Source organism: Dipodomys spectabilis, unplaced genomic scaffold (assembly GCF_019054845.1).
Source record: "Dipodomys spectabilis isolate Male_0828 unplaced genomic scaffold, ASM1905484v1 ptg000357l, whole genome shotgun sequence".
NCBI classification, from domain to species: domain Eukaryota; kingdom Metazoa; phylum Chordata; class Mammalia; order Rodentia; family Heteromyidae; genus Dipodomys; species Dipodomys spectabilis.
The window spans coordinates 13272-28929 of record NW_024871034.1 but is presented as its reverse complement, the minus strand read 5'-3'; the positions used below and the strand labels follow the sequence as shown (position 1 = coordinate 28929).

General features: G+C 36.1%; 1 protein-coding gene across 1 annotated transcript in view; it reads left to right on the top strand.

Moving 5' to 3' along the window:
• The window catches only part of Diaph2 (diaphanous related formin 2), a gene marked incomplete at both ends in the record, with an annotated part of 465900 nt that extends 450712 nt beyond the window's left edge, over positions 1-15188 (top strand). Inside the window, one exon of the mRNA XM_042665841.1 lies at positions 15053-15188. Coding sequence (XP_042521775.1) covers positions 15053-15188 — 136 coding nt within the window. The remainder of the gene's footprint in view (positions 1-15052) is intronic.
• Between the last annotated feature and the right edge of the window lie 470 nt (positions 15189-15658).

The window sequence follows — 15658 nt, the reverse complement described above, 5'->3', positions numbered from 1 at the left end:
CGCCTGTTTAAGGGGGTCTTTTGTTTGGTAGATTTTGTTCCCGCCTTTCACTTTCAAAATGTGTTTGTTTTTATGGGAAAGATGTGACTCCAGAAGGCAGCAGATAGAAGGATCTTGGTTTTTAATCCAACTAGACAGTCTATGTCACTTCACTGGAGAGTTAAGTCGGATATTGTTGAGAGATAGGACTGAGAGGTATTTGGGAGTTCCTGCCATTTTAACCACCTTCTTGGGGGCTGCAGTAACTGGGTTCTTCCTATAGTTCTTGGATTCTCAGTTTGAGTGTCATTTCTTGGCCTTTATTGTGGTCTTGTTGGTTTTCTATGTGTAGGACATCTTTAAGAATCTTTTGTAGTGCTAGTTTGGTGGAGATATATTGTTTCAATTTTACTTTGCTATGGAAGGTTTTTATTTGAACTTCTGTTATCAAGGAGAGTTTAGCTGGGTACAGTATTCTTGGTTGATAGTTGTTTGTCTTTAGGGCTTGGCATACATCATTCCAGGCTCTTCTTGCTTTGATTGTCTATGCTGAGAATTCTGAGGTGATTCTAATTTGTTTCCCTTTATAGGTGATTGATCTTTTCTCCTTGACAGCTTTAAGGATCTTTTATTTTTTTTTTTTTTTTTTTTTCTTTTTTTTTTTTTTTATTGTAAAGCTACTATACAGAGGGTCACAGTTACATGAGTGAGGTTATGAGTACACTTCCTCTTGAACATTGTTACCCCCTCCATTGTTTTCCCCCTACTATCCCCTCCCTTAAGGATCTTTTATTTGGTCTGAGTTTATCCTGTATGGATTATAATGTGAAGGTGGGATGTCCTATTCTGGTCTGGTCTATTTGGGGTTCTAAAAGCTTCTTGTATCTGAATAGGCCTATCTTTTTGCATGTTTGGGAAGTTCTCTGCTAGGATACTGTTAAACAAATTTCCTAGACCATGAACTTTTGTCTCTATGTGATCCTCTACATCCATTATCCTCAGATTACGCCTTCTGATGGTGTCTTCCAAGTGTTGAATAGATCTATCATATTTCTTGGATTTGTCTTGGCTGGTTGTATGTTCTTTCTCTATAATATCTAGGCTGTCTTCAATCCCCGAGATTCGGTCTTCTGCATGGTCTAACCTACTGTCAAGACTTTGTACTTTGATTTTATTTCTTTCCCTTCTAATTGGTCAGTTTTGATGGCTTCCAATTCTTTGTTGGAGCTTTGTGTTAGATCTTGTATGAACTTCTTTACTTCCTTAATTTGGTGTTCAGTGTTTATTCTCAAGTCACTTAGTTGATTGGTTATAGTTTCCTTAGACTCCCATTCCTTTTGTTGGGTTCCATTCAGCATTCCCTTTGTGGTCTCCCTGACATCTTTCAGCTCTCTCTTAATGGATTCCATGAATGCCTTTAGTGATCTGCTCTCTCTGTATTACTCTTTGATTAGCTTCCTCATGTTCACGCAATTCCTGTAGTTCTCTTTGAGTGTTCTCAACCTGCTCACGCCATTCCTGACTTTCTCTTTGACTGATCTCAGCCTGTTCATGCAATACCTGTATTAATTTTTGAGTAGCTTCCTCACGCTCATGATATTCCTGTATTAACCTTAGGTTTGCCTCCTCTCTGTCCCTATCACGCTCATGCAGAGTCCTTTGCAGGTTTTCAATCTTTTCATTTACCATGATTACCATCAGTGTTTGTAGAGCTATTTGGGAACTCTCCTCTGGATTATTCATTATTTGTTCTGACCCCTGATTATCATGAGTGGGAGTTGATATACCCAGACTTGCCATTTTTCTTGTGTTTATCCGGCTTGCTCTGCCCATTTGGAATAAAAGTAAAACCAGTTTTATGCTAGAACAGTATCTTAAGGCAAGCATCAACCAAAGTCTGTAGTTGCACAGTCAAAAGTTTGCAGATACAATCTAGTTCAACAGATACATCTATTCAACATCAAACAACTATGTATTAATGGGCTACGAACCGCAAAGAAGAATTTGGCAAACCAGAAATTATTAGATTTAGGGAGAGGTATGCATAAAAATAGGAATAGAGGGATGTGGAAAGGCAGAAGGAGAGTTAACTAAGTCCTAATCTCAAAGCGTGAAATATGTTGGATAGAATGAAAGTAGAGAGAGAGAAAAAAAGAAGAAAGAAAGAAAAAATACAAGAAAATTAGAAAAGCAAAAATTAAAAATTAAGATGTGCAACACTTAAAAATTATGCAAATATTCAGAGAAAAAATATGAAATATTCGGAGAAGAACGTGGGTAGAATGGGAGAAGGGGAGGGATAGAAATGAGGCGTGAAAAACTTAAAAATAAAAATGCTTAAAATATTATATAGGTATAAAGAGGTAGTACTGCTATTAAGGAATTTAAGTCTAAGAGTTTTTGATTTGAGTAATAAATTTCTGGATTAAGCGTGTACACAATGGGGTGTAAGATCTAATAATTGACCACGGGTATATCTGAGGATGAGCAGAACAGCAATTAAGTCATCCAAAGCAGAATGAAAGAGAAGAAAAGGTGAAAAGAATGAGAAAGAAAAAAAAGGATCAAAATTTCAGTAGAGCTAAACAAAAAAAATTTTTTTTAAAGAAATAAAATGCACACACACATATACCCCTAAAATAAAAATTATGAGGAAGCAAAACACGTTACTAGAAAACAAATTTTAAGTTAAAAATTAAAAATTAAAAAAAGTTTTAGAGAAAAAAATGTTTTTTTACAAAAGGTACAAAAAAAGAGTTCTTTGATTTTTTTTTTTTTGGGGGGGGGGGGCGATGGGAAGATCCTGTATCTCCCTTGTGTCTGTAATCAGCCTCTTGTTGGAGTCTCTGGTCTGCTTGTGGTGTTTGATTTTCCTGTGGCTTGGTTGGTTTCTTAAGTCAGTTTGTTTGAGCAGGCAGAAAAATGCTCTGCTTTACCCAGGATTTTGTGATCCTCCTCCCAGATTAGTTCAATGGGAGGGGGATCTGCTTTGAGTATTACAAAAGAGGGAGATGGCTGTTTCCTCCAGTTTGGAGATGCTGTGATGAGGTTAGGTTCTGGGTAGAGTTGAGACCTTTCAGCAAATAGTAGCTTTTCCCTGAGGGGCTTGCTTCTGAGTCACAGAGCCCAGCCATTCTCAGGGTTTATGTTTACTGATTGTCAAGGCTGCTGTAGGGAGGGGCAGCCTCTGCTCTGTTTACCCAGTGAAGAAAGCCACTCCTGGGGCTGGCAGCCAGGGCTGGGTGACTTTTCCCTGGGTGGAGCTGAGCCTGGCAGGTGAAGTTAGGTTCCTGTGACCTGCTAAATGACTCTAGTTTTCTTCTAAGGCCTGAGTGGGAGGTAGCTGTTCTGCCTGGCCTTTGTCCGTATCAAAGATGGAGATCTCTGGTAGTGGGTGGGGAAGGGGTGGCCTTCCCTCCTCTTCTCCCTGAGAAGGAGTGAGGTTGTCAGGCTTCTACTCCCACTGGAGTCTTGGTTCCTGGGTCGTCTCTGGTCTGCAAACTGCAGGATGAAGGTGTCTGCTCCTTGTCAGTTCTTGCTGGTGTTGATTAGAATCTGCTTATCCACTGCATTTAGCGCCTTTGTCCCAGACTCTCTGTGTTACAGGTATGGCGGCTATGGCCGCTGCTGCTGCTGCCGCCTGGATTTTCCCTCTCTGGCCTAACTCTCTGTTCTGTGATGGCACACTTGGTGTGATTCTCTGGCTTAGGACTGTTCACTGGAACTCTATAACTGCTTTCTATGCGAGAGCTTGTTTAGCCTCTAGGTCTCCTCCGCCATCTTCTCTTCTAACTCATGAGTACATTTCTTATCAAGGGCAATTAGATATTCTTATACAAGCCTATAAGGTACTCTTTAACCCACCCAAATTAAAATAATCAAAACTTTATTAAGGAACCAAAGTTGAGGTTCACTGGTAGAATACTTGCTTTAGGCCCTAGATTCAATCTCCAGAATACTATACATACAGGCCAACAATAATAAAACCTTTACTCACTGTACTGTTTCTTAAAAGATGGAGACAGTACTATGGCAGTAAAGTCTGGTCTCAAACCTATAATATAGCACTTATTTAGTCATTTCCTACACTCATACCTCTTCAAGACATTTTCCCATCAAAATATTGTATCAGTCACTCTAGAATTTCATTTTTTTCCTCTTGTTCCAAAAAGAAGTGTTATAGATTAATTTCGTATAGTCACACATAGCACTTCATAGATTTTAATCAAATAGAAGCCCATAGAGACATGTTGAACTCAATTGTTTTTCTTTCCTAGCTGCAGAGCCAGATACTCACATACCTACTAAGAAAAATGTCTGCAGAAACCCGCAGCATTGGAAAACCTTTTCTGTATTACAGATTGCAGATTAACTTCTAGCTAATCATAGTTCAGCATTCTAATGGACTGTGAAAGGAGAGACAATTTTTCCCTCTAACTTCAGATCACATGTTTTTGCAGTTGCAAGGCAAATTTTAAAAGAAGGCCTTGGGGATCACAGCCAGCCATCACTATTGGCGCATGACTGCTTTGTAACCAACTGCAAGTTTAATATCCAAGGAGATTTGCACATAACAATCTTTTTTTCTTTCTTCTTGTTTTTAATAGTTTACCTTTATGATTCTCTTCATGACCATGCTGGTGTGCAAAGATCTGTATGTCTGTCATTCCTCCCAATATGTACTGCAAGTGAAAGACACATTAATTTTTTATTTGTTTCTTAAGGAGGCTGAGCTGTAAGCTGTTTGGGTTGAATAAAAGAGGACTACTTCAGTGAACACTTGAATTTACTTCAACTGCCTTCCTCACCTGCAGAATATCAGTTTCTTCTAGGTGTCTCTATTCTGCTCAAAACAGAGTCATTCATAGGAATCTATTCAAGGGACTTTGTGTATAAACCAGCCAACTAGACCTGAGGGTTTTGTCTTAAACCAAAAGTTTATTGGAAACACAGGCCAGTACTGTTTGTGAGTCCTGCAAATATTCCCTTCAAAACAAAGACCTCATTTTCACAATTAGAATGTATCTCTCTTTGTTAACCTTTGAGGCTGTATGCAAATGTTAATCTCTATTCAAGTTAATTTTCTTAGCAAAAAATTGAGCTACATTGCTGTGACAGATGTTAGATATCAGGCCTCAGAAACACTAGGCATTAAGATTTAAAAAAATAATCATAGATGCCAGTGAACCATAACCTGTAGATGATTAGAAACAAACCTACCTTTCATGGTGGATAATGTTTTCTTTTTCAAGGCTGATAAGGTTTTTCACAATAAAGTAATAGTAGTTGTATAGGGAACTGTGTGTAGAGATGTTCTTGGTAATTTAATAGTTTGAGATGTCTCAGACTGAAAAATGTTATTATGTAGATCAAGTATCACCAGCTGCTAATTCTTAGAAAATGTGAAGAATATTCAAAGTTTCACTGGCTTTGGACCTTTTTTATTTATTTTATTGTGAAAATACTGTACTGAAGGGTTACAATTATATGGACAAGATAATGAGTATATGTGTTGAATACAACAGTAGGGAAGAAGGAACCAGGCAGGATTTAGTAGGTTATTGTGTAAAAGGTGATCAGGGAGGGTTTCATGGATGAAGGAGGAAACTGAGATCCTCTAGGAAACACCAGTGAGGGGCCCCTGGGTCATGAGCACAGTTGCTGTGAATATGATTATACCAGAGAGGTAGTATGGTCAAATGGATTATTAAAAGTCTCATTTTTTACCTATGAATATGAATAGATGGATTCTTTGACAAAGAAGTGAGACAGAGATGAGGACAGAGCTTTAGGGGAAAGAAAGGAAAGTACTGTCTAGAAAGGTGATCCAACTAAACAACATAGTCTATAAGAAGAAAGAAATACAGGATGCTAGAAATCAGAAAGAAGAAATTTTCTAGTTTGTTTGATGCAGTTTAGTACATTATCTATGGCCCACCATCCATCTATGATTCATACAATATGATAGGTTAAACAAGCATGACTTTAATACTTATCTACCTACTATATCAAGGTATTTGTTTGCTATGACTGAGGCACCTAACTATTTGAGCAAGCTAATCAAGGCTTTAATTACTCTAGTGAGGAAGAAAGTTATATCTCTCTGTAGCAATTGTAGTTGATTGGTTGATGAAGTATTCATGAGATCTTTCATAAGAGGAATTTTAAAGGTCACTTGTATAATAAGGGGAAATCTCTGGGGAAGAAAATGTTTAGTGGTGTTATAGTGCTGATAATGTCCTCGGAGTTTCTGATTCTCAGAGTATGATTGATTCTGCTGAAAACTCAGCTGAAATCCTTAGCATTTGTTATGACTTCTTCAATACAGTATGCCCTTTAAGCATAGTGAAACTATAAAAGGAAATATCTAATGTTTGTTGTTAATTATAGACAAGGTTTCCTTCCTTTCTTAAATGGAAAGGCTTAATTCATCACCAATTGCAGTTGGAAATTCTAATGAATCATTGCCATCATTTTATGTAGTTTTTAAAAATCATCTAGATGTTTGATTCCTGAGTTAAATGTTGAAAATCGCTTAGCTTTCTATTAGTAATTTGCTGTGATCATTTTACAATAGAAGAATTCACCCCAGTGCTGGTGACTTATTCCTATAATCCTAGTAACTCAAGAGACAGATTTGAAGATCAAGGTTCCAAACCAAGTGGGGCTGGGAAGACTGAGAATCAACTCCAATTAATCACAGAAAAAGCTGGAAATGACACTTTGGCTCAAGTGGTAGAGTGGTAACCTTGAGCAAAAGGAACCCAGAGATGGCGCCCAGGCCCAGAGTTCAAGCCCCAGGCCTGGCAAAAAATTAAAATAAAATATAAATAAAATAAAATAAAATAGATGAGGAAAACATCTGGACAAGTATGGGTATTAGTTTGCTACTGCTATTGATATTGTGTAAGATTTTCAACTATTTCTACAAATAAATAAAAACTTCAGCCCAACTAACATATCAGTTAGCAGTTATTATACATTAGGATCTGTGTTTCTTATCAACTTTTTTATCTTTGTTTCTGGGCAAATATAGAAAACACTAGCAGCCAGACCAATTAAAGCAAAGATAGTGTTAGGTAACTATATGAAACAGTAAAAAGGAAATATGGAACATTTAAAAACCAACACTTTTTTGGTTAAAAATGATAGGAATTTGTTGCAATGGTTAATCTCGATTATCAATCTGATTTGATAGAAAAGCATCTAAGGAATCAGAAAAACATGATTATAAGGGTGTTTCCAAAGAGGATTAAGGTGGAAGACCTGCCCTCATTGTCGACAGCACCATCCAAGGGCTGGGGGTCTGGATAGAATAAGTGGTGAATCAAGGAAAGCTCATTAATGCAGCCATTTCTCTCCCTGCCTCCTGGCTGCCATGATGTGAGCTCTTCTGGTCCACCATGATAGACTGAAGACTCTGAAACTGTGAGCCAAAATAACTAATTCCTAGCTACTCAGGACACTGCTATCTGAGGATTATCCTTGAGACTCTTATCTCCAGTTAATCAGCAAAAAGCTGAAAGTAGACATTTGGCTCAAGAGGTTGAGTGCCAGCCTTGAGCAATAAAGCTCAAAGGACAGCAGCCAGGCCCTGAGTTGATGCCCCAGTATTCATACACGACCTCCCCATACACCACACACACACACACACACACACACACACACACACACACACACACACACACACTAGTCAGTTGTCTGTCAGTGAGCAAATTCTTATGGTTCAAAATTTCATATGTTCCTATGATAATCACAGCTACAAGGTTAGAAGCATAATTTTAGTTTTACATAGTTTACAATTTTGTGATGTAAGTTATGGTATCTCCATTCCGCAGATGTGACAACTAAAGCTCTGAAAGTTGAGATAACTATCTTGTTCAAGGTCACACGATTTCTAGAGTAAGTGATGGAGTTTAGGTTTGAAAACGGATTTCTCTGCCTTTAGGAACCCTGTTCCTAATTAATCTTTTCTGTCTCTAAAATATGCCTTCTGCCTTCAGTGAGGTTACAGTATTTGCCAAGAGTTTGTGCAATCTGATTAGTACTGAACTGAAGCAGTAAATAAGCCACTGGAGATAGTTGAAATAAGGAATGTTTATTGTGATGAAGGTGGCGACAGTGATCATTTCTGATAAGAAACTAAATGCCCTGGGTCTTGTCTGTAATCCTAGCTACTCAAGAGGCTGAGATCTGCGTATCAAGGTTTGAAGTCAGCCCAAACAGGAAAGTCCAAGATATTCTTCTTTCCAATTCAACAGTAAAAAGCCAGATGTGGAGTTGTGGCTCAAGTAGTAAAATTCCAGCCTTGAGGGAAAAAGCTAAAGAATAATCTCCAGGCTCTGAGTACAAACACAAAAACAAGAAAAATAGCACAAAGTTGAAAGATGCTCATATCCTATAAGCTAGACAACACCGAGACTAGCATCAGAAATGCCTGAAAATTTTTGAATTAGTTTTATCTGTTTCTTAAAGCTTTATTGGGATAATGAGAGGTCTTATCATTGATGTGATTTTTTTGCATTTGACATTTTTATTCCATAGATCTCATTTGTTAATTATGCACAGCAAGGGAAATATGTTTTTTAATTTATTCATTTATTTTTAGTTTATTTATTCAATTTATTTATTAATTTAATTTTTGTTTTTTAATTTAATTTATTCATTTTTAATGTTTAATTTAATTTATTCATTTATTAATTTATTTAATTTATTTTAATTTATTCTAGTTTTCAACTAGACAATAGAGATTTCAGTGTGAGATTTAAAATTAGGTTGATGAATGTTTCATTGTAAATCTTAGACACATTTTCTGTTATAAATTTTGTTCTTTTTGTACTTTTTTCTGACTCTTGAAAAACAGATATGCCAGTGAAACTGAAATTTTTTTCTGTAAACAGATTCTTATCTTGTATGAGGTTTCTATCAGAACACTTTTTCAATTAGCATCCTTTTAGCAGAGTGGGTTCCTGTACAGATGTGTTGGAATTTCCAACCCTAAGAAGTAATGATTGATACTTGAGTTATAAGTTATAAATTTACATTGTCTGAGAGGCATAAATATTATTGGATAAGAAGTAACATATTGCTAATCATTATCAATTATTTAAAAGCTGTAACTTGAAATAAAATTTATTCCTATTGTTTTGGTCTTTTATTTCTTGGGTTTCTGTTTTGTAAAAAATTATGAAGATAAGAATACATCCCATCCCTCCAAAGAGCTCTCTCCCAATAAGCTTTTGTACTTTTATTATTATTTTAATGTCTTCAAATTTCTTTTCTTTCATTGTAGTAAAACTAAAGATTGTTGATATAAAACCATGGTTAAGATTTCTATTTCCTCTTATTTGACAGGTGGTGATAGGAGGATCAAGGTTAAAGGACAGCCCTAAGAGAAGATGGGTAGATAATCTCTCATAATTGATATAGTGGTGCATGCATGCAATCTCAGCTACTTGGAAGAGGCAGGGATTGCAGGATCTCTGTGTGATATGGGTTCAGGAAAAAAACAAAAAACAGGAAACCCTATATGAAAAGCAGACCATAAGCAAACGGCTTGGGTGGTAGCTTTACTAGCTTGCCTAGTAACCATGAGGCCTTAAGCTCTATTCTTGGTACTGAAAAAAAAGTCCTACCTTTCTCTTCCTTATTTTTGTGCAGCGGATGGGGGCAGGGGAGCTGTGCTGGAAATTGATCCTAGGGCTTTGCACATGTGTGGAAGGCACTATACCATTGATCTATATCCCTAGCCCTCGTCTGTATTTATCAATTTTTTTGTAAGGAAAGAGTATTATACAAACATATGTCTCTTATCCCTAAAGTCAAATCAGAGAGTAGAAAGGGAATCTTTTCAGATCAGTTCTTTTTTATTTTATTTCATAAAAACACGACAAGTAACATCAGGACCAGCTTCTTACTCCACAGACTGTGTTATTTGTAAACGATAAGCCTTTGTAGATATTTTCATTTACTTTTATTAATGTCAAACCACAGAAATTATTTTCCTCTTGTGTTTTGTCCTCTTGAGGCTTATGAATGCCATTACAAATTGTGTGATTATTTGCAGTTAATTCTATTCCTGATCACTAAAGGTAGAAACTGCTGAACCTATTATTTGGTCTCTTTCATTCTGTGTTAGGTCCTCATTTATGTTGTTTCAGCAGTGCTCCATGGAAGCTTCCTTTTCAAGCAGAAATTTATTCTATTTAAACTTGCCAAATTTCTCCATTAGCGATCCTTTCTTATTTTCTTCTAGCTCCAATGGTATCAGTTTTGATTTTATATAAATTTGATTTAAAAATTTTTATTAAAAATATTATGGCTCAAGTCCATAGACAGCATAATACCTACCAATAACTGATATCAACAATTCCATTCTTAAAACATGAATTAGAGGGGCTGGGAAGTTGGCTCAGTGGTAGAGGGCTTGCCTTGCATGCATGAGGCCCTGTGTTCAATTCCTTAGCACCACATAAGCAGAAAAAAGCCGGAAGTGGTGTATGGCTCAAGTGGTAGGGCACTAACCTTGAGCTGAAGAGCTGAGGGACAGTGATCAAGCCCAGAGTTCACCCCCCACGACCGACAAAAATAAAAAAGGAAAGAGAGAGAAAACATGAATTAGATTGGGACTTGTATTTTTAGATAATCATGTTTCCTGTCTTTATTATATGTCTTATTCTATCAAGATACTTAGAGAAGATTAATAATACAGTCTTAAAGATTGCCAGATTATTGGAATAGCAATTTGAGATGTCCATTTAATGTTGAATGTTAGATAAATAGTAATATTATTATCATTATATGTAAGTTATATCATTTTTAAAAATATGTATATCCCCAAATATTGTATAGGGCATACATATACTAATTGAATTATTCACAGTTTATCTGAAATTCAAATTTAATGGATAGGGCCCAGGTCCAGAGTTCAGTCCCCACGACTGACCAAAAAAAAATTAATGGAGCATCACATACTTTACCTGGTATAATAGAAATGCAAGTGAACATTGATGTCGATGGCAGCAACTCTAGTTTGTTCTAGTACTTAAGGATGTAGGTTTGGGCATATCACATAACCTACATTAACCTGAATTTCATTATCTATAAAATAAAATTAAATATTGTCTACTTGGCAGCTTACTTCTCTCTTTTTCTTTTTTCTTTTTATTTTATTTTTTATTGTGAACATACTGTACAGAGGGGTTACAATTACATGGGCAAGATAATATGTACATTTCTTATCAAGCATTGCAGCCTCCTTCTTTGTTTACCCTTCACATCCCTTTCCAGCCTTCCCCACCCCCCTACTCAATCCTCCCCCCCTCCCCCACCAAAGTTGTAAAGTTCGTTTTCAACATGACAACTTGTACTTCTCATTGTTGCAACGGGTCCACCTGTATCCTTATTTAAATGACTTGTTTTTCCCCTTCCCCTCCACAAATTATACCGACATTAAATACAGTGAAAGCAGGGGTTATACTGTGGGGGTCTTCTCTCTTTTTCTTAAATAAAGATGAGATAGTATGTATTTAAAATATCATGGAAGAAAAATTGATACCAATACAAGGACATGTGTAGTAAAACTATATGGTTGTTGTTGTTTTTTTCCTACTCTCACACCACAATAATCAAGACTGAAGATTTTTGTGACCTAAAGAGGTATTGTTAGGAAAATGAAGGAGAATGGAAAAGGAGTAGACTGGACTCCATCATCAACAAGCTAGGACTCTTTATTGCCAGAGAGGTGCAAGACCTTCCTATGGGTATGAATGTTTTGCCAGGAACCAGATTTGTAACTGGGTTTATATGGAGCTTAACAAGGAAGCAGAACAAAAAAATTAGCTATGAGCCCATTTGGGGTCCAAAGGCAATGTTCTTGGACAAGCCTAGAGTAGAATGTTCTGCCTGGGGAGAAAGGGGGCTTTCAGCTAAGCCAAGGTCAGAATAACTTGCCTGCAGACAAGCAGGTGAGGGGGAGCCTGGTGTTGTGCTTGAGCTGGGGAAATAAGGCAAGAGTCAATCCTTCACATTCCAACTTTAGATACATAAAAAGATTGGGCTGAGAGGGAGCAACAGGGAGTTATAAGAACAAAGCAGATTCCCATCAGGTATAATGATTTCTTCCTGCTTATAGGGGATTCTAGAGCAGGAGACTCTAGTTGTGTGTCCTGGAAGGATACTATCCACGTGGAATTAGTATCAGATCTGCAAGATTGAGCACTCAGTCCCCAATATGGCCTTGTCCTTGTTCAGATGCTGGACCCAACTTCTTTGGTTTTTACCTTTGTAGATGGACTGTTCTACTAATTAGGTTTGATTAGTTAGGTTCTGTTATATTAATTAGGTTCTATTAATTTTCTAGCATGGCTAAAATTACTCTGGGAAATATGTTCACCGATTTGCTGTAAATGACACTTTGAAAGACACAAATAAGCAGCTTGATGAAGGATGAGATTTTGAGTGGTTCAAAGACAGGAGTTAACGTCCCTAGAGAGTTGGATGATATCTCCCTGCCTGCATAGGATTATGGTCTGCAAGCCCCCACATGTCCAGGAGCTTGCAATCTGTCCTTTTGGAGTTTTATGAATGCATTTTATGATCGACTCAACCAGCTCTTTACCTGTCCCTGGAGATTGAGAGTGGAAATTGAAAGTTCCAACTCTTTAATCCTGTTTTTGTTTGTCTTAAAACTGTACATTTAGTGCCTACCCAGCACTTAACAGCTCATTAGCATACAAAAGGAATATCACTTTCAATATTCCAAGGATTTAGGAAATTGCATGCCTGGAAACTGAGAAGATCAAATATATGTTAAGTTCTGTCACTGGAAGAAAAATAAATACAAGCTACTAAATCTTTTATTTGATAGTAGGAAAGTCTACCAAGATCTTGTTTATTGTTGAGTGCATCAAAAATTCTACCAATGTCATTCATAGACTAAAATCCCCCTTTATTCTTCCACTCTTCTTTTCCTCTCATCTTAGGCAAAGGGTGACATTGGTCAAGACGCATTATAAATTATGAACTGCTGTTGAATTGAAACCCCTATGTACAATAAATAATCTAAAAACTAATCAAAATAAAATAATCTAAAATTTTTTTTTAAAAGTCTTAGGGGTTCTTAGTATCACTACCTGAATATTGGATACCTTTTCATTGTCTATTTTATCCCTGAGTTGAAATCTACCTTTTGAAGGTTTGTTTTTATTGACCTATAATTTATGTATCATAAAATTTACCTTTTTGGTATTGTTGTTTTTAAGATAGAGTTTTTCTACATGGCCCAGAAATATCTCTAAAAACTTGTGTCAGCTCCTCTCTCAGCCTCCTGAGAGCAGGAGTTTCAGACATCAGTGCTAATGTTTATTAGCATTATTCTTTATGCTTCCCCCTTCCACTCACAGCACCTCACCTACTTTTAGAGATAGATTTATCTAAGTTGGACATTACATATAAATGTTACCATCTTGTATTTAACCATTTCTATATGGCATCTTTCACTTAGTATGTTTTAAGGTTTCATCATGTTTTACTATGTACCAGTGTGTCATTCCTTTTTTGTTCATTAGACAAATTACTTAAACTCATTTAAGACTCATTTTTCACTCTGTACAAGGAAACGTGATTCGTCAGTGTGGGTACTTTGTACTTTGTAATTTTTGAGTATCATTTATCTCTCTGAAACTGTTAAATTTAGTAGTTCTTAATCTAAAGCAGTTTTGCTCCCCAGGTGACATTTAACAATCTCTAGAATACTAGCTGGTTGTTACACTAGGAGAGATACTACTAGTATCTAATGGGAAGAGGTCAGAGATGCTGCCAAACATCCGATAGTGCATAGGAAAGAACCATAATAAAGAATGATCTGACCCAAGATGACAATAGTGCTGAGGTTCAGAAACTGCTCCAAAATTATGGCTCTAGTGTTCCACTTAATTTTAAGTGGTGGTCTTTTAAGCTTGTCTACAGTAGTCAGGTAGTTGTGAGTTCTTAGCCTATGGTTGACGTAATAGAAAGAGGAGGTGCCAATGAATGAATATAAAAATATTCACAGTTTGCAAGTCAGGAGGATTTTTGGCAATGTTTGTAGGGCAATTTTCAAAACTGTGTTTTTTTATATGATGAAAAGAATATATTCCCTTCAGGAAAAAACTTTTGGGTGTATTCTTGTTAATGATTTTCTTTTCTTCTACAGTTTCTGGAACAAAGTAGTTTTAGGGAAATAGTTTGTATATAAGGTGAAGACTACATAATTGATAATCATAAAGGAAAAAAAATACAGAGCAACATAATGGAAGGAACTTATGTTTGATTGTGTCTATATTAGTGACTTGTCTTAACTGAAGAGAAGCTCATATTATTCCAAAGGATCATTTCAACTTTCTTTTAAAACAGTGTACTGAGATATACTCATTTACTAGAATTCTTCAAATAATCTTACCCAAATAAAACAGACAATAGCTTGAAATCTGCTTTAGCATTTTTGAAAACTTAGGCCCAGAAAAAGTCACAAAACTTGCTGCTATTTCTTTTCTGTGATGATACTGTTGATTGTCTCGTGTCCTGCATCATTAGATGTAATCATTACCACCAGTACCACAATGCTACAACCATCATCTCAGACTGAAAGTACTTGATTAGAATATATTAGACTCTGTTCTAAGCACTTTAAATAAGTAACTCATTTCTCTTCACAAATAGGCTATGAAGTAATTTTTTTTTTGTAAATTGCCATTGTGCATATAACAGAAAAAATACTAAGTCGGTCTTAAGTGTTTTCTTACACATGAAAACTTTCAAGATTCAACAATGGAAAAAATAATTTTATTGTTAAATCTGTAACATTAATGGCCCTAATTTTCTGATAGTTGAAGTAACGATAATTGCAGACAGTGTGTCTTTTCCTGGAAAGGTTTTAAGATTAATTATCAATCTCTTTCCAAAATGTATACATGCACTTTGAGGCCACTTTGATCATTCTCCATGTCTGAATATTTAATTAGTTTTAAAACAGAACAACTTCTCCATTATATAAGTAATGAGCTTGTTTTTGTTTAATTTTAATTACCTGCAGGAAGCCATGAAAGAAAACAATAAGAGAAAAGAAATGGAGGAGAAGAGTAGGAGAGCCAAGCTTGCAAAAGAGAAAGCAGAACAAGAAAAGGTAGAGCGCCAGAAGAAAAAGAAACAACTTATCGATATGAACAAAGGTATGAAAGTATTTATGATTTTTTTAAGAAACAGAAAAGGCAAAATAATCTCATTTATTTGGGATCATATAATACTTGTATTGTTTATAGACAATTCATAATTATCTTTAAATTTCTCTCATAATTCTTTTTATATTTTTATCACTCTATACAAAGGGTTTTTGATGGTCCAGTCAAATTGTTATGTCATTAAAATAATCCTTTTATATATTTTACCATCACATTTCGCTCTTCACGAAACACTGGTGAGATTGAAGAGAATTAGATGAAGTGAAAAACCACTATGGGAGACAAGGCACAAACCCTAATTTCACTTTGTTGGCACATATCTGTTGACAGTGCAGTACGGTCTTCCTTGGGGGATTGAGCACTGGAAGTCATTATAGGCACTGACAGATGTATTACGAGGTGAACAAAACAATAGCACATCTTGTTCAGTTGTGAACCTAAGTACAAAGTGTTGCTACAGC